The sequence below is a fragment of the Moschus berezovskii genome, chromosome 8 (genome assembly GCF_049115385.1).
Source record: "Moschus berezovskii isolate FMDL1 chromosome 8, NW_MosBer_1.0, whole genome shotgun sequence".
Lineage (NCBI taxonomy): Eukaryota > Metazoa > Chordata > Mammalia > Artiodactyla > Moschidae > Moschus > Moschus berezovskii.
Window position 1 is genome coordinate 65,853,806 of NC_142467.1, and position 19,378 is coordinate 65,873,183.

The 19,378-nt window shown below is 44.3% G+C and overlaps 1 protein-coding gene across 1 annotated transcript; it reads right to left on the bottom strand.

Annotated features, from left to right (window-relative positions):
* Positions 1 to 2,866: 2,866 nt before the first annotated feature.
* On the bottom strand, positions 2,867 to 18,598 carry TXNDC15 (thioredoxin domain containing 15). The gene is made up of 5 exons (XM_055429138.2): positions 18,170 to 18,598; positions 12,192 to 12,679; positions 9,601 to 9,764; positions 6,986 to 7,116; positions 2,867 to 3,606 (listed from the first exon to the last, which is right to left on the bottom strand). The coding sequence occupies exons 1-5, from the start codon at positions 18,579 to 18,581 to the stop codon at positions 3,410 to 3,412; spliced, it is 1,392 nt and encodes a 463-aa protein (XP_055285113.2). The 5' UTR covers positions 18,582 to 18,598; the 3' UTR covers positions 2,867 to 3,409.
* Positions 18,599 to 19,378: the final 780 nt, after the last annotated feature.

Here is a 19,378-nt window from a genome sequence, read left to right on the forward strand (position 1 = left end):
CCTTTAAAAGATACAATTTAGTGGGTTTTAGTATATTCTTTTTCTTTTTTTTTTTACTAAATAGTTCAAGCAAATTAATAATATGTTTTGCAGAGAACATAGCAATACACTCAGGAATATACTTTTAAAACTATGAGAGTCCATTTAGGTTCAGCTTAGCAGCTGCTAGCATTTGGTTTTATAAAAAATAAAGCCTTTTCACCTAAAATAGTCTAAAATTCAGACTTATGCCCCAACCCATCTTCTTCACTCTTGCCCACCTGATGAAAACTCAGCAGAGGAATCTTGCTGTAGACCTTCATCAAATATTACTGGTCTCAAGGCATTTATCTGAGACATTCTGGTTTCCTTTGCCTGATGCCATACATGGCTACATACAAAAGCTGAAACTGTAGATTGTATTTCCAATATTTACTTTGGGCATTTGGGATCATGAAAAATGTTCTACTATCTTGCTCATTAAAGTGAGAACTGAGAAATTAACTGGTAGTTGTGAAGTAACAAGTTGGAGACCCCTCATCATTTTCAGTGGTTTGCTTTCATCATTTTTCTTCTCTAATACAGCTAGACGAGACGGTGACACGTCAGCTCTTGTCATGAAAGCATTAGCAGCAGGATGCTGGTTAGGGTCCAGGGAGAGTGATGTCCACTGACAGGGGCTATGAATGCCCTGCCCTAACATAGAGCTCTCTTACTAGGATCTAGGTCCCTTCAGTTCAGTTCAGTCCAGTTCAGTTGCTCAGTAGTGTCCAACTCTTTGCGACTCCATGAATCACAGCACACCAGGCCTCCCTGTCCATCACCAACTCCCGGAGTTAACTCAAACTCATGTCCATCAGCAAAGATTTACTGGGCACGTCCTCTGTCATGGACACTGTTGAGAAAAACAGCCTCCTGCTCAGTCTTTCATGTCCTGCTTGGCCACATGGACTAGGCCTTGGGCTGGGAACACTTCCTTAACAAAAAGGAGCCCACACAGCCTGTGCCAGGCTGATCGGCCTGTAAGAGTACCCTTCCTTGTTTCAGACTGAATGTGTGCTCCTTTGTTCTGCTTAAGTATGGATGTCAATGACTCTGGGGCACACACCCCCATTTCAGAATGTCACATTCGGTGGGGGAGAGGGTTCTTCTGCTGTGGCACTAGATGGGTGCTCTTTGGCCATAGGCTGGGGGTGAGGGACATCCTTGAGCCATGAGGGACCTATGCACACTACTGGGGCTGACCTTGCTGTCTCTTCTCATCAGAATAAAAACGCTGTTCTATCCAGTGCTTGACCATGTTGTTTTCCTAGGTAACTCTAATACCAAGAAGTCAGGGACAGAAGTGTTTGGCTTACATCCCTGGTGGCTGGCATTGTGATAATTCTTGCTATCCTCCATGGAGTTGCAGTCCCCTCCTGGCACGGGTTTCTGGTACACAGTATTCTCAACAGACATGTTTGACTGGTCTTGGACCACTTCCTTCCCCTCTAGTTCTCCTTCCCTCAACACCAGTGCTTCCCAGCTGACCCTCTACACTTGGACCTACCTTCCAGGAACCAGCCCTGTTCCATATTTCCCTCCTGGAGAACCTCTGTAGCCTGCCCCAGCTAAGTGTCAGAGGCAAAGCCATGGATTTACTGGTCATCCTGGGAGCCTTTCCTCACCCTCCAGACGAGTATTGGGCCCCACTACATATGAAACTATAGGAAAATTCCAGTTTCTTGGATAGGATAACTCCCACTCTGGGAATCTGCCACCAAGGGAAGAAGACAATATACACAACCATAAATCCAGCAAGAGGACAGGTTAGGTAAGTAGTGCTGAATCTATTCAAAGGCCTATACTATAGCCATAGTTAGGAACACTATTACCAACAGTGAAATATTTATCATTGATAAGCAAAAGAAGGGAGAAAAAGATGCTACATCGTGGCTACAAGTATGGGAAACGTAAGAGAAAGACTGGAGTGTTATGCATATGATGGTTGCCCGGGCCATAGCATCGAAGCAGGACAGGGTTCCAGCCCACATAGAGGCTCTGGAGAATGCTTAAGTTTGAAGCTGGGTTCCACCACTGGAAGTATATAACGAACAGCGAGTTATTTAGGGTCTCACTCATTTTCCAGTGAAGTCAACCTCAGAGGGTCATTGTACAGGATAAAGGAAGTGGTGTATGTCAAGCACTTAACGCAATACGTGGAATACACAGTAATATTCAAACATTATTATAAGAGATGGAATAATTAGAGGGCTTTTTTTCCTTAAATATTGTAAATACAGATACACATATGAAGGTTCAAATCCTAGATTCATCAGCATACTATGTATATAACCTAGGTAAGTTATTTAACCTCAATATGCCAGTTTAGGCTCATGTGTGAAATGGAAATAATAACGGTACTTTTCTGAGCTATGGTCCCCTCCTGCCAGGGACTACCCCAGCCACAGTGGCCATAGCATGACACATACATTGTAAATCCCTATCGAATGTTACACTATGGGAAGGAGGCTCACCTAAGGTTCTGTTTTCACAGAACTTAGAATACCTTATGATCTAAACTATCTAAACTCTGGAAATGTTCAGTATAATGGTAGTTTATTATTATGTAGTCAGCTGTCATGTCTGACTTTAAGGGATCCTTTAGAAACAGCCTTTCGAAAAGTTCATGTAAATTACACATTGTCTCTTTTCTACATGTGTCCTAAACTAGACCATAATCAACTGTGGGTAACAGTACTTTATGTTTCTTTCAGCTTTCACTAAACCTAGCAGAAGGCCAAGAACATTTTAAGGTTCCGTTAATGCATGCTGATTAACATCTGCCTTACCCAGAAACAACTTAAACCACTTCAGATCCTTTCAGTGAAATCAGGGGTCACAAACACCACAGTATCCGACTCTTTATTTTTCCATCAGCTGCTCCTTGTAAGGTCACACCTATTGATCCTAATTATCCTTCCCATAGAAGAACACTTTCCTGCTTACTAATTCTGGGAGAGAAAAGACAAATGAACAGAAAATCAACTTTCTTAGATGTATACAGGAAATCAATAGTTTTCTAAATCTACAATCTTAAAGTCTTTTTTCTGCCTAAGTAAGCATACTGTCACTCTGTTCATTACTCCACCAGAATACATCTTCACATGTCAAATCACATATCAAACTGGATTACTCCCTTAAAATATTCAAGTACTAAAAACAAGAATGGTGAATTCTTCTGCATATGTTTGCATTTGCTTATTATAGGACTAGTTAAAACATCAGTTTATAATTTTTTTACACATTCAACAGTTCAGCAAACACATGATTCTTTCAATCTGACTGAAGTTGTAAGTCAACACTTCACTGGAGAAAATACACGAAATTGCAGCATTAGTCTCTGAAATGAAGGATTGAAATTCTTCCCAACTCTCCTTTGAGTCTATCACTACTCCGCATGTTCCTGCTCTTGTCCCGGAATCAGCCACCGAATACTCTCAGTTCGAATGGTAGCATACATAATAAAACTGATTAAAAAGAATAAGGAAAATACAAGCAACCAGTCTACACTTTTTATCAAAGTGCTGGGAAGAGGGCCTATTTGGTCAGCTTGAGTTACCACCACATTTTTCTTGGCTTCTATACCTGAAAGAGAAATCAGTTTTGTTTCAAATGAGATAGAAAACACTCCCACTACAGATTTTTCTTAAGTATCCTTAATGGCATGCAAAATGATATGTAGTATTACACAGCACAGCTAGTATACCTGGGATGGGCTTCACTTGCCTGTCAGTGTAATTTGTAACTTGCCCTTCTCTCCACCACATCAAAGGAGCAGAAATCCATTCAGCTGTTCAAAGCTAAAACACTAGAATTTCAGTGAACTCACCAGAAAGGTCTAAGTCGGTGCATTGTATGAGGTGTCTTTTGTTCTCTTTCAAGACCAAAGTTCAACAACTTAGTAAAGCTATTCTCAGGAGTCTACAGAATGTTGTCACAGGGTGAGTAATGCTAAATTCAAAATGTTTTAAAATAAGAATTGCATCGAAACATGTATGTTGTCATATGTGAAAAAAAAAGATGTACAATATAAAAAATAATAATAATAATAAAGTTTCAACAGTTAAAAATAAATAAATAAATAAATTACTGAAAGAATTGTTAGAACAACTAACCAACACTGGGATCGGTGATTATCAAACTGATTACATAGATTTCACTCGTGTTCTAAGTTTTGTGAGAGCACTGAACAAACTGGCTCCCCTTCTCCATATCAATCTCAACAACAAGCAGGGATCCTTTACAAGACTTGGAATAACTAAATACCTGGTAGTTAGTTACTCCCATAAGGTAATGCACCTCTTTGTTCTTCTGTGTTAGATCTAAGTAATTACATACAGCTAAGAACAATGCAAAGAAATAGAGGAAAACAACAGAATAGGAAAAACAAGAGACCTCTTCAAGAAAATTAGAGATTCCAAGGCAACATTTCATGCAAAGATGGGCTCGATAAAGGACAGAAATGGTATGGACCTAACAGAAGCAGAAGATATTAAGAAGAGGTGGCAGGAATACACAGAAGAACTGTACAAAAAAGATCTTCACGACCAAGATAGTCACGATAACGTGATCACTGACCTAGAGCCAGACATCTTGGAATGTGAAGTCAAGTGGGCCTTAGAAAGCATCACTACGAACAAAGCTAGTGGAGGTGATGGAATTCCAGTTGAGCTATTTCAAATCCTGAAAGATGATGTTGTGAAAGTGCTGCACTCAATATGCCAGCAGATTTGGAAAACTCAGCAGTGGCCACAGGACTGGAAGAGGTCAGTCTTCATTCCAATCCCAAAGAAAGGCAATGCCAAAGAATGCTCAAACTACCGCACAATTGCACTCATCTCACACGCTAGGAAAGTCATGAAGCCAGGCTTCAGCAATACATGAACCGGGAACTTCCAGATGTTCAAGCTGGTTTTAGAAAAGGCAGAGGAACCAGAGATCAAATTGCCAACATTCGCTGGATCATGGAAAAAGCAAGAGAGTTCCAGAAAAATATCTATTTCCACTTCATTGACTATGCCAAAGCCTTTGACTGTGTGGATCACAACAAACTGGAAAATTCTAAAAGAGATGGGAATACCAGACCACCTGACCTGCCTCTTGAGAAACCTATATGCAGGTCAGGAAGCAGCAGTTAGAACTGGACATGGAACAACAGACTGGTTCCAAATAGGAAAAGGAGTACGTCAAGATTGTATATTGTCACCCTGCTTATTTAACTTCTATGCAGAGTACATCATGAGGAACGCTGGGCTGGAAGAAGCACAGGCTGGAATCAAGATTGCTGGGAGAAATATCAATAACCTCCGATATGCAGATGACACCACCCTTATGGCAGAAAGTGAAGAGGAACTCAAAAGCCTCTTGATGAAAGTGAAAGAGAAGAGTGAAAAAGTTGGCTTAAAGCTCAACATTCAGAAAACAAAGATCATGGCATCTGGTCCCATCACTTCATGGGAAATAGATGGGGAAACAGTGGAAACAGTATCAGACTTTATTTTTTTGGGCTCCAAAATCACTGTGAATGCTGATCGCAGCCATGAAATTAAAAGACACTTACTCCTTGGAAGGAAAGTTATGACCAACCTAGATAGCATATTAAAAAGCAGAGACATTACTTTGCCAACCAAGGTCTGTCTAGTCAAGGCTATGGTTTTTCCCGTGGTCATGTATGGATGTGAGAGTTGGACTGTGAAGAAAGCTGATCGCCGAAGAATTGATGCTTTTGAACTGTGGTGTTGGAGAAGACTCTTGAGAGTCCCTTGGACTGCAAGGAGATCCAACCAGTCCATTCTAAAGGACATCAGTCCTGGGTGTTCATTGGAAGGACTGATGCTAAAGCTGAAACTCCAATACTTTGGCCACCTCATGCGAAGAGCTGACTCACTGGAAAAGACTCTGATGCTGGGAGTGATTGGGGGCAGGAGGAGAAGGGGACGACAGAGAATGAGATGGCTGGATGGCATCACCGACTCGATGGAGGTGAGTTTGAATGAACTCTGGGAGTTGGTGAAGGACAGGGAGGCCTGGTGTGCTGTGATTTATGGGGTCTCAAAGAGTCGGACACGACTGAGTGACTGAACCGAACTGAACTGAAGAATATATGGAAAGTATGTTATCATTTTTATTTACTTCCAATGAATATATTTCAGGAAAAAAGTGGATGCTCATAACTGAGGCATTAAAGCTTTTGAGGAATGAACTTTTCCAATGAAGGAAATTTCATCAGTATTCAGTGCTCAAGACTTCTACAGGATAAAAATAAGGGCTTGTGTTTCAGCAAATATTAAGGAATTAAAATAGCATCTACATGTGAATTAATAAGTAGAACTCCATACAATAACAAAAATGAAAAAGCACAACCATACACAACAATGCAGATGAATCCCACAGACATAATGGTGAGTAAAACCAGTCAGACACATAAGAATCCATACTGTATGTCTGCATTAATACAAAGATCAGAAACAAGAAATACTATGATAGTAGGAGTGAAGATGGTGCTTATCCTTGGGGAGAACAGGAGTGATAGTGCGGAAAGCGGGCTGGTAAGGTTCTCTTTCTGAATCTGAGTATTGGTTACTCAAGGTGTTCACTTTGTGAAAATACATCACTAGTCACAGGCACTAGCGACTGATGCATATTTCTGTGTAAATATTACACTTAAATGAATAATGTATATAAAAACGTATCTATAGGTGTATGGCATGTGAATGTTATCTCAATAACGCTGTTACATTTTTCAAAGCTATCTATAATCATATTAATATTACCTAATCAAGTTAAGCTTGCCACTGATTGACAGACATTTAACAGGACCGCAACATTTCATCAGAAAAGAAGTTTACATCCCAAAGCCAATCTTGAATCCTTCACTTAAGGGTAATAGCCGATCAAAAATCACAGAAGGCATATTCCTCCAGCAATAAAATGTCGTCTTCTACAGCATATTATTTCTACATACCTGTCTGGTTAAAAATGAAGATTTTCAGCGTTTCCAGCGTTCGGTCTGTATGATTAAATCTAGCCATCGGTTTAGCCCCTTGAAATAACAAGATGTTAGGAACAGCCACGGTGCCAAACCTTGTAGAAAGGCTACAAGACAGAAAACCTGAATTAACAGTGGGCTTCCTCGCACAGTTACGATATCAGAATGGATGGAAAAATATGAGAAAGGATCAGTTTTCTGTGACCTGTGGAGGCTTCTGACACTGAAATAATAGGCTGTGGTTGTTTCTGACTGCCCTCCTCATGGGTCATGGTTGGGGGCATTCCCATTCTGCTCTCTGACTTGCTTTCTATTACAACGTGGAGCTGCCCCTGACACAATTATTCCACTACTTTTGTTCCTACCAGCCAAAACACATCAGACCAGAAAATTCTAATGCATGGACAAAGCACACTGTGTCAATTTACTTGACAGGAGAAATTTCAAACTCTCCAGAATGCTCATTTCCATCCCTCATAAAAGATTCAACTTATGGATAAGCAATTAGGTTGGTGAGTTGGTGCAAAGGAATCTACAATCTAACAAACACACCAGGAAGCTCACAATTAAGGTGGGACAATTCGGAAGTAACATGACCTGAGCAGTACTGTTTCAACTTTTACAGAATACTGAGCAGTAGTGTAAGTCAAAATGCTCTGGGTTCAAGCTTCAGTTCTGCCACTGAACCAGCTGTGTGACCTTTGAGCAGATTATTCAACCTTTCTAAGCCTCAGTTACCCCCACTAATAAAATGGTAACGTTGGATAATCAGAATTTTTTTCTTTTGCAAACATGCTGTAACATAAATATTAATATATGAGGCAAATAAGTGTCCCACAATACAATAAGACAGAGTATCCTCTATTCTCCATAACTGAGGCACCATACCAGGCACTGAGAAGGATGCACAGAGATGAAGAAGCAACAAAAGGAATGATAAAAGCCTGCAGGGAACAGAGCACAGCGTGGAGGCTGGTGTCAGATCCATAAGCAAAGAGTGCTAAGCAGGTGCTGGGAGCTAGCCCTGCTGACTAGGGGGTCAGTGGAGGGCCCGGTCAAGCTGGAGAGTGACTTCAAATGTCCTTCCAATCAGTCTGTAACCTTGGGCCAGGCCACTGAGATCTTTCCCTGCAGCCTTTGTGGGAAATACTAATTTGTGGGGCAGTTTCTTTCTTCATAAACAATTTCAGGTAAACATTATCCACACTGAAAATCAGGGCCTCATTTTCATCACAAACTTGACCATCTTCCAAACTTCCCAAATGTATTCACACACAACCGCTATGTGACCTAAGAAGCCGCGTGTGACTTACAGCAGGAGAGGAGGACATGGTTTATTACCTCAGACACAGTCACAGGGGAAATATTTAACATCCGCACTAAGATCTTTGTAACTTATCTAACTGAACACTCAGAAAAGACAAAACCCCACTGAACAATATGAAAGACTATAAAACAAGGGTAAATGTATATCAAAGTCCTAAAATAATTCATCAAATTTACTGAATGCCTACTAAGAACATGCATTCAGGAATGAATATAAGCAAGAAGGAAGAAAAGAATTAGAGAAAAAAGCACTTCTCTGGTGGCACAGAGGATTAGAATCTGTCCGCCAATGCAGGGGACACAGGTTTGATCCCTGGTCCGGGAGGATACCACAGCTGGTGAGGTAATAAAGCCCATGCGCCATAACTACTGAGGCCAAGTACTGCAACTACTGAAGCCTGGGCGCCTAGAGCCAATGCTCCGAAATAAGAGAAACCAGTGCAATGAGAAGCCCACACATGGCGACAAAAAGTAGTCCAGGCTCACCACGAGTAGAGAAAGCCCATGCACAGCAACCAAGACTCAGCACAACCAAAATAAATAAATAAAACGAATAAAAAAGAAAGAAAGAAATCCTTAGCAGACATAAAACAGGGGTGCCAAGAGTTAGGCTGCTAGGTTGGGGACCTACGCTGCAGGTGAAAGTCACACAGGAAGAATGTACTCAGGATGCTAATTTTGCTAATTCAATCTGGCCAGGACCCTAACACATCCTCTGCCCTCCTCCCCTGCCATGAGACAGCTGCCGCCACCAAGTTGCCTCAGTCGTGTCCGACTCTGTGCGACCCCATAGACGGCAGCCGACCGGGCTCAACCGTCCCTGGGATTCTCCAGGCAAGAACACTGGAGTAGGTTGCCATTTCCTTCTCCAATGTGTGAAAGTGAAAAGTGAAAGTGAAGTCGCTCAGTCGTGTCCAACCCTTAGGGACCCCACGGACTGCAGCCTACCAGGCTCTTTTGTCCATGCAATTTTCTAGGCAAGAGTACTGGAGTGGCTTGTCATTGCCTTCTCCAGCCATCAGGCAGAGCCATCTTTAAATCCCACCAGGGGAAGAACTGTCTTTCTTCTTAAGGAGCCTCCAGAAAGCCTCCCTCAGGAATGTGCCAGTCCTCACTGCCCACACTGTCTCTCCTTCCCTCAATTCCATCTCAAAGCTCAGGCTCAAGTCGGCCTCCTCTGCTCCTAACTTAACCGATTACGACCACCAAGTAACTGTAACCATCGTCCCGTGGGATGAGACATGAACCCCACTGAGGGAAGATACCTGCTGTGCTGAGATGCGTCCAGTGCCAAAAAGTGAAGAGCTGGAAACGCCCGGGGCAGGGAATTAAAATGAGGGGCCAAGCTGGCAGAAAATCGGCACCAAGGGGTGTAAAACAGGACTAGAGTGCAGTCACTACCGTTTGGGTTGAGGAAGTCCATCAGGTCCTGTGGCAAAAGAAACAAAGAGTGTTAAAGTCAGCAGTAAAGGATGGGTACTTCTTCTGGAAGGACACTCAAGGGCAGGAAGCACCGCCGACACCAGGGAGAGGCGGTGGGCACAGGGACAGCAGGGAGACAGCAGTGTAGCACCCGGAGAACCTTCTGGGGCGGACCCGTATGGATCCATGGGTCAGCAGAAAAGTAGCATCAAACGACGCATCACCAACTCTCCTCCAAGGTCCTCCTCTTTTTTTATATTAATAAAGGATAGTTCATTTACAATGTTGTGTTAATATCTGCTGTACAGCAAAGTGATTCAGTTACACATACATGTACTCTTTTTCATATTGTTTTCCACTGTGGTTTATCACAGGACATTGAATATAACTCCCTCTGCTATACGGTAGGACCTTGTTGTTTATCCATCCTGTATATAATAGATTGTGCATCCTGAATCTGTTAATCCCACATTCCCAATCCATTCCTCCCCCACTGCCTCCCCTTGGCAACCACAGGTGTGTTCTCTGTCTGTGAGTCTTGCTTCTGTTTTGTAGATAGGTTCATTTGTGCTGTATTTTAGATTCCACTTTAAGTGATATCATATGGTATTTGTCCTTCACTTAGTATGATAATCTCTAGTTCCATTCACGTTGCTGCAAATGACATTATTTTTTTCCTTTTGATGACTGATTAATATTCGTGCATGTGTGTGTGTGTGTACCACATCTTCTTTATCCACTCATCTGTCAATGGACATTTAGGTTCTTTCCATATCTTGGCTACTGTAAATAGTACTGCTATAAACACAAAGGTGCATATATCTGTTGTTTGCTTTTGGTCACGCAATGTGGCACGTGGGATCTTAGTTCCCCAACCAGGGATCAAATACACACCCCCTGCTGTGGAAGCACAAAGTCTTAACCACTGGACTGCCAGGGAAGTCCCAGCATATATCTTTTTGAATTGTGGTTCTGTCTGAATATATGCCCAGGAGTGGGATTGCTGGATCATATGGCAAGTCTAATTTTAATCTGATGAGGAACCTCCATACTGTTTTCTATAGTGGCTGTACCAACTTACATTCCCACTAACAGTGGAGGAGGGTTCCTCCTCTAAGCTTTCTTAATATTACTATAGAGCAATTCTAATATTTTTCATAATTCTTCAATTCATACACTAAGTACTCACAGGGTACAAGCTAATGTCCCAACCTTAGAACTGTGTATCTCACACAATCTAACAGAATCATTAAAGCACTGTGGTCTCAGGCCCAAGCTATAATCTCAGCAGATCCAAGTCTATACTAAACAGTCAGCTCCATGTATTTGGCCAAAGGTTAGCTCAGTTTGAGGGTGTATCATTCCTGCCACCACGCTAACTCTGACCACTGAAAGTGCTTTCTCCTGTTTATGTACGGAACAGTCACGCAACAGTCCACACAGCTGAGGCACAGCATTCACCAGGCTCTGAGGGCAGGGTGTGACACCTGCCTTGGAGGGGCGCTCAACGTACTGTATGCACCCTAATTTTAAATAAGCAATCACATGGAACTTCCCTGATGGTCCAGTGGCTAAGACTCTGTGGTCCTAATGCAGGGGGCACAGGTTCGATCCCAGGTCAGGGAACTAGATCCCACATGTCGCAACTAAGAGTTCACATGCTGCAACTAACAATCCTGCAATGAAGACTGAAGACCCCTCGTGCCGCAACCAATGCCCAGCACAGTCAAATAAATAACTATTTTTTAAATAATAATAAAATAAGCAACTACAGTTGTCACAGCTAGGATTCTTTTCTTATATAAGCAGCCTGAATTCATTCTGCTCTCTGGCTTTAACAATCTGACAGAAAACATTAGTCAGAATCCTGGTATTCTCTTTAGAATCACCGTTTATCCAACTAGCTGGAAAGCATGGCTGGCCTGGACAAAGGTGTCAGCTCTCAGTCCAGAGTAAACACTAGGTTCATACTCGCTGGAGGAAAAAAAAAAACTTTCCATCAATATAACAAACCTCTCAGGGACATGACGGGTCCAAACAATGCTAAATTACAATTTTAGTAATTCAGATATCTCATTTTTATGTCTCCATAACAAATACCTCATTGAGAAGAAAAGGGCTATGATTCTGATACCAAGCACCTCCCTGTTCACTGGGGTTTTTATCATGAGGCTTGGTGGTGAGATTACCCCAAGGATGACTAGGTTTAGGCCACCTAAAAAGCACAGTCAACACTAACTAGATATACCTTATCTCCTCCTTTCCCTACATATATCACAAAGAGTCAAGTGAATTTTCACCAATGCAGCCACTAAATGCTCTCCCACTTACAATATGATGAAGATTATGACTCTGCATGTGAAAGATGACGGAGTACTAAATCATAAAATCAATGTGCAGAAAAGGAGGAAAGTACGAAATGATTTTTTCTTACCTGTGACATATTTAAAATTTTCAGAGTGAAATTTTCTAATCCTGTCACATTTCTCTCCTCACAGTTGACCTTCGGGGATTTCAGACTTTCGGTGGTGTTGGCGTCCTCAGCTGGGGTGGGGTCGGACTCCGCCACGTCGGGCTCAGTGTAGTACTCCTCTTCTCTCTCCGAGAAGCTTATTCCAGCTCTGTCCAGGGAGAAGAGGCTCTCCCGGAGGTTGCACCTCGAGTCCTCCTCCCCTCCAGTCCCGCAGGTGCCGCTGCTGGACTCTGGGCTCAGCTTGTCCTTGGCTTCCCCGCGAATCACCGACAACATCACCATGTGGTTGCCGTCAGCATCCAGCCCCAGCACTGCCTCCGTCTCTCCTGCAGACGGGTCCTGGCCCACTGGGTCAGGGGAAGGCATCTTCTCACTCATGTACACAGCCCCCACCTGGAATGGGTAAGCAGGCTGTTCCTCTGACCATAAGTGACTTCTTTTCTCTGCAACTAAAACATGCCAGTATGTTCACAGTCATAGTTGACTTCAAAATAAATGAATCCCAAAGAATCACAGTTCTCAAATATAAAAAATTTCCCCTCCAGAGTAAAAAGTTACCTTCCCATTAAACTATCAGAGAGTCACCCATCATTCTCCAGGTCATGAAGATCACAAGGGCATTAATGAATGCCCAGAAGTGGACAAACACACAGCTTCACATGAAACCTGCAGCTTGCCATGTGGATTTACAAGCAAAAACATTCCATTCCAGACATCCAATTAGGAAAATACAATACAAACACTTTAACAATTTAATTTGTTTGATGAGACTATCCAAGAAAATAATGATGGCTTTATGGAAGATTCTCCAGTGGTCATGTACAGGTGTGAGAGTTGGACCGTAAGAAGGCAGAATGCCAAGAATTGATGCCTTTGAATTGTGGTGCTGGAGAAGACTCCTGAAAGTCCCTTGGACAGCAAGGAGATCAAACCAGTCAGTCTTAAGGGAGATCAACCCTGAATATTCACTGGAAGGACTGATGCTAAAGCTGAAGCTCCAGTATTCTGGTCATCTGATGCACACAGATGACTCACTGGAAAAGTCCCTGATGCTGGGAAAGATTGAGGGCATAAGAAGAGGGTGTTAGAGGATGAGACGGCTGGACGGCATCACGGATGCAATGGACGTGAACTTCAGCAAACTCCAGGAGGTAGTGAGGGGCAGGGAGGCCTCCCGTGCTGCAGTCCATGGGGTCGCAAAGAGTCAGACACAACTGGGCAACTGAACAATATGGAAGATTCTACTGTGGCGAAGCATCTTTGCACCCATTATATCAGCTCTGAGAGATGGACGGGATGAAGGTTACCAAGTCAACTTAATAGATGACTGAGCTGAAGTACAAGAGGTTCAGCGTGATGTGCAATGGCACAAAGCAGTAAGCAACAGGAGTGAAGTCTTGCGACTACTGCTCCAGAGCAGGCCTTACCTCCCTGCAAGATACCTCAGAGGGCTGCCAGGCCCTCTGCCTGAGGAACCCCACTACAGTTAGCAGCAGCTCTTCCTGGGGTGGCCTCCACCACTGGCCTCTGCTTTCCTGCCTGCTGCCCTTGGGCTACAGCCCACAGGAGTGCTCAAAGATGTGCCCAGCAGAGCTGGAACAGCAGCCAGAAGAGGAGGCTTTCCTCTCACTCTGGAGCCACTAGATGGGGCTTGAGCCAAAGGTTTGGGTAAGGGAGGAGTCCGAGGCAGTCTCACACATCCATACAGCAAGCTCCACTCACCTCTGTGATAATGACTCCTGCCCTCCACCTCTCAGGACCTCACAACAGCCACCAGACTCTGGGTAAGGAATGAGTGCAGCTGCACCCGGACGAGCCCACCATATGGCTGGGGAGCAAGCAGCTGTGGAAGGAGTCCTGCACACAAAACAGCATGTCTACCAGAGTGTGAATGACCAACTGGCTTCAAAGCTGGGAAGGGGTCTGGGAGCTTCCTAAGTATGCATGCTTGTATAATGTCTCAAAGAACATTCCCACAGATGTCTGCAGGCTCATTTGGCAATTCAAAAACACTCTCCGGGAATTCGTTTCAGGCTAAGTGGAAAAACAGAAACCAGATTTACTCTCCCTCCTGAAACAACCCCCAAACAGCCAAATATGTGCAACAACAGCTTCAGGAGACTGAGACAGGGAAGGACAGTGATCACTGAAAACACGGGACACAGGCGAGAAGAGCCCCACAACAGCTCCAGCTCACGGCCTGGGGAGTTCCTGCCTTGACCCAGTTGAGATGGAGGGCCCAGAAAGACTAAGACAGCCAGAGTCTGCACAACAGAACCCTGGAGGTGGGAGAGCTGCAGAAAGAGCACTCCGGTCATCTGTAGAGGGGCCTCCTTGAGTGTCCTGGTCAGCATACGCATGTAAGTAAACTACCCAAAACCAGGGAAAGAACCACTCAAAAGGAACAGAGGTAACAGTTACCCAATACCCACAGAGAGCGGGAATAGGACCTGTTCCCACCCACTACATGGAAAACCTAAGTCACAGAGCCCTGGGGAGAGTGCACAAAAGGGACTCGCTTTGGTGCGTGCACGTTGAGTCGTCAAGTTGTGGCCAACTCTTAGACCTCATGGATTGCAGTCCACCAGGCTCCTCTATCCATGGAATTTTCCAGGCAAACATACTAGAGTGGTTGCCATTTCCTCCTTCAGGGGATCTTCCTGACCCAGGGATCGAACCCATATCTCCTGCACTGGCAGGCAGATTAGTAGGGCCCAATTAATTCTAAAGTAAATACAGCTCTGCTGTCATCTAGCAAACCTGAAAAGTGAGAATCAAGCTGTGTTCAAATAACTGGATATTTGAACAAAGCTCAAGAGTACTTCTAAGAATACTAAAATACCTAGCACTCAACAAACTAAAAATTTACATCTGGCATCCAGTCGAAGATTACCAGGTGTGCAAAGAAGCAGGGAAAATCCCCCCATTATCCATAATGAGAATAATCAAACCTGACCCAGAACTTGCACGGTTGTCAGAATTATTAGACAAGGCTATTAAAACAGCAACAACTGCATTACACGTTTAAAAAGTATATGCAGAGAACACAAGATATAAAAAAAAAAAACAGATCAAAATGTAAGTCAAAACCACAATGAAATATCACCTCGTATATGTTAGACTGGCTATTATCAAAAAGACAAGAAATGACAAATGTTGACAAGGGTGTGGACAAAGGGGAGCCCTTATGCACTATCACTAGGAACGTAAATTGATGCAGCCTCTATGGAAAACAGTATGGAGGCTCCTCAAAAAATAAAAAATAGATCTATCATGTGATTCAACAATTCCACTTCTGGGTATTTATCCAAAGAAAATAGAAACACTCACTCAAAAAGGTACATGCACCCCCATGTTCACTGCAGCATTATTTACAAAAGCCAAGACAGGAAAGCAATCAATGAACGAATGGATAAAGAAAATGTGATATATACATCACACATACTAACATTAATATGTTAATATCACATTAATAATATATTAATGTGATATTATATATGTGTATATATATATATATATCACATTATTCAGCCATTTAAAAAGAGGAAATCTTGCCATTGGCAGTAACATGGATGGACCTCCTTGAGGGCATTATGCTAAGTAAAATAAATCAGAGAAAAACAAATACTGTATGATCTTTCTTATATGTGGAATCTATCAATGTATCAGTTCAGTTCAGTTCAGTGACTCAGTCGTGTCCGACTCTTTGCGACCCCATGAATCACAGCACGCCAGGCCTCCCTTATCCATCACCAACTCCCGGAGTTCACTCAAACTCATGTCCATCGAGTCGGTGATGCCATCCAGCCATATCAATGTATAAATATACACAATTCTTTCTGAAAATCTAGCTCTGAAAAGGAAAAGAAAGAGCAGGTAGTTGTTATGGGCAGGCAGGGGGCTAAGGGACAGGATTTGGTTTTTAGGACATAAGCTAAATTTAAGGACATAAAACTGATGGGAAAACAGGTAAGCAGGGAGAGATGACAGGTTAGATACAGTAGAGTACAGGGTTTGGGAAACAAGGCAGGTTCTGACAGAAGTGGGTCAAGCACTATTTTGACTATGACCTAGGGAAGGGGTTGGGTGCCTGGACAGGGAGTTCTGCCAAGATGGTGGGGATAGCAGTCTTTCTGTAGCCCTGGGTTGATAAATATGTATTGCATGTATAATCAGAAGTCACACTCAACACGATTACTGGATTGTTCTTAAGATGAGAGCAGGAGATGAAGCCAGAGAGGCTAACAGTCTGGAGAAGAACAAAAGGTGGCAGACTGGGGGGCAATCCCCACTCTCAAATGTACCAGATCTGTAGAGATGTGCTCTCTCTGAACTTAACCAACATCCCAGGTCCTCTAAAGAAATGGAGAATGCCAACATCCTGAAAGAATCTCCAGAGAAAAAAATCAAGGCACAAAATAGAATCTGGTGCTCCTGATCGCCTTCATGTACAACTAGATAGATCTCCCTTACAGAAAATCAAAAGGAAGTCTGAGTGATGCAGAGTTAGAATTTTGAGTCAGAATAAGAGAAGACAGAAACTGTCATGTGATGTCTCTTCCCAAAGTCATCATGGGTTTTGAATTTGTTTTGAGTACTTTTCTTTTTTTCTCCTTTATGACCTTCAGGACATTGGAAATACCCAGTGAACTCTCCACCATCAATGTAACCCTACGGGCTCTGCTGGTGTTGGTGGTATGGTTATACAATTTTTGTGATAGGGAAACAAGTTCTTTTGAATAAAAATAACAAATGATGCTCAAAAAGTGTTAAGGATACTGCCTGGCATTTAATGAGTGTTTTCATTATTTTTCATAACTCAGCAAGCCGGCTGCCTTGCCTCTTTCCAGGACACTGTTGCAAAAGGAAAGACTGCATACTTTTGATGCATGAGCGCTAAGTCGCTTCAGTTGTGTCCTACTCTTTGCGACCCCATGGACTGTAGCCCGCCAGGCTCCTCTATCCATGGGATTCTCCAGGCAAGAATACTGGAGTAGATTGCCATGCCCTCCTCCAGGGGATCTTCCCCACCCAGGGATCAAATCTGCATCTCTTCTGTCTCCTGCATTGGCAGGCATGTTCTTTAACACAAGCAGTACCTGGGAAGCCCGCGTAATCCTGGTAAGTTCTGAACAACAAGCAAGGTCAAAGAGTCTGGACTTTTACAGAGCTGTGAGGAGTGGGGAGAAAGAGCAATGAGAGTAAGTCCCAGCCATGCCTCCAGGTGGCTGCCTTCCCCCACGGAGGAGGGCCTAAGAGCATGATCTGGCAAGCAGCGGGTTACCCGGAGTGTCTGCTGTGTTGTTCCCACCTATCCTTCACACAGGCATCTGAGCAAGAATGACCTTCTTAAGAAAGTGGTCCAGCAGGGTGCAAAGTGAATCGTGGGCTTTGCAGTGAGAGATACAGGCTCTGCCAATTACCAGAAGCACAAATGTAGGCAGATTACTTAGCCTGTCTGAGCTCAGCATCTTCATCAGTAAAACAGGGATACTCAGAACATATCTCGGTGGGAAGACAAAAGGAGAAAATGATAGAAAGTACTATGCACAGTTCCTGGCTCCTACTAAGGGCACGGTTGTTGCTGATCAGTCGCTAAGTCGTGTCCGACTCTTTGCGACACGTACAGGTCGGCTACTCGTTATGATTATCATTAATAATAAAGAGCTCAGCACATGCGGGTACGCCTCAGTAAGTGCTAACACACGGTCGGGCACCCCGCCCCGGCGCCTCCCACCCCGGGCCGCGAGCCGGGACCCCCGGAGGAAAGAGGTCGGGACAACGTGGAGAGGGGCGCTCGAGAGGGCGCCAGGAAGAGGCGAGGCCCGCAGATCCGGGCCTTCGCGCAGATAGAAGAGCGTCGCCCAGGTAGACGGCCGTGCCGGTCATTTCACGCACAGCCTCCCGCGCCGCCGCTCACGGCCCCAGCCTGTACTCACTCTCCTCGGCGCGGGCGGGAGACCCCAGCACCCACAGCAGAACCTGCCACCAGCGTAGGAGCCGCATGCTGCGGGGCGGGCAGCAGCCCGTACACCCAGGCCGACGGGCAACAGGCGCACAGCGACGCGAGTCGCGCTCCCGGGCGGAGGAAGACTGGGGGAGGAGAGGCCGGGAGCGCGGGCGCGGCCCCGCGCCGCCATCTTGGCAGCTGGTAGCCGCCGACGGCGCCATCTTGGAGTCGGGCGGCCGGCTCTGGCTCCTGGACTCTGTTTTGCGCCTTGGGGCTCCGGGCTGTTTTCCAAATTGCCTGACCCTGGTGCGGCCTGGCGGCTGGCAGCACACCCTGCGCCCCTGCCCAGCACTTCCTTCTCGGGCCAGAAAGGCCCAGAAGCCTCCTGTTGGAGCGCTCATGGAGGTTCAGATCTCCATCTACCCTTCCCAGGCTGCCAGATGTCTACTTAAAATTTTCACGTAAACAACAAATGATTTTTTTAACTGTAAGAGACCGATCAATGCTAGGCTGCCCTAGTTTTGCAATAATAAATTTTCTAGTGGGTCCAGAAGGATCTGGGACAATGGAAAACATGGGTGGAAGAGCCCACATTTGTAAACTAGATCACTATAATCATCATTTGGAATAACAACCTTACACCCAACAGTGTAGTAGCAAATATTTTCTTTAATTTCTTGTCTACCATAACCTTGGGCTTCCCTGGTCGCTCAGGGGTAAAGAATCCACCTGCCAATGCAGAAGACTCCAGTTCCATCCCTGCTTCAGGGAGATCCCTTGGAGAAGGGAATGGCAACCCACTCCAGTATTCTTGACTGGGAATGCCTATGAACAAAGGAGCCAGGAGGGCTATAGTCATGGGGTGGCAAACAGTAGGACAGACTTAGCAACTAACAACAACATACCCTCCTTACTGAATTTGAAGGTGCATGAGGCACCTTCAAATTTGAAGCCAATGGGGTAGAGGATTAAAAGAATTTAGGATTAATGAAAAGGAGGCTGATTGGGCTCATCCACACACTCTTTCCTCTTTATTGTGTGGATCACAATAAACTGTGGAAAATTCTGAAAGAGATGGGAATACCAGACCACCTGACCTGCCTCTTGAGAAACCTGTATGCAGGTCAGGAAGCAACAGTTAGAACTGGACATGGAACAAGACTGGTTCCAAATAGGAAAAGGAGTACGTCAAGATTGT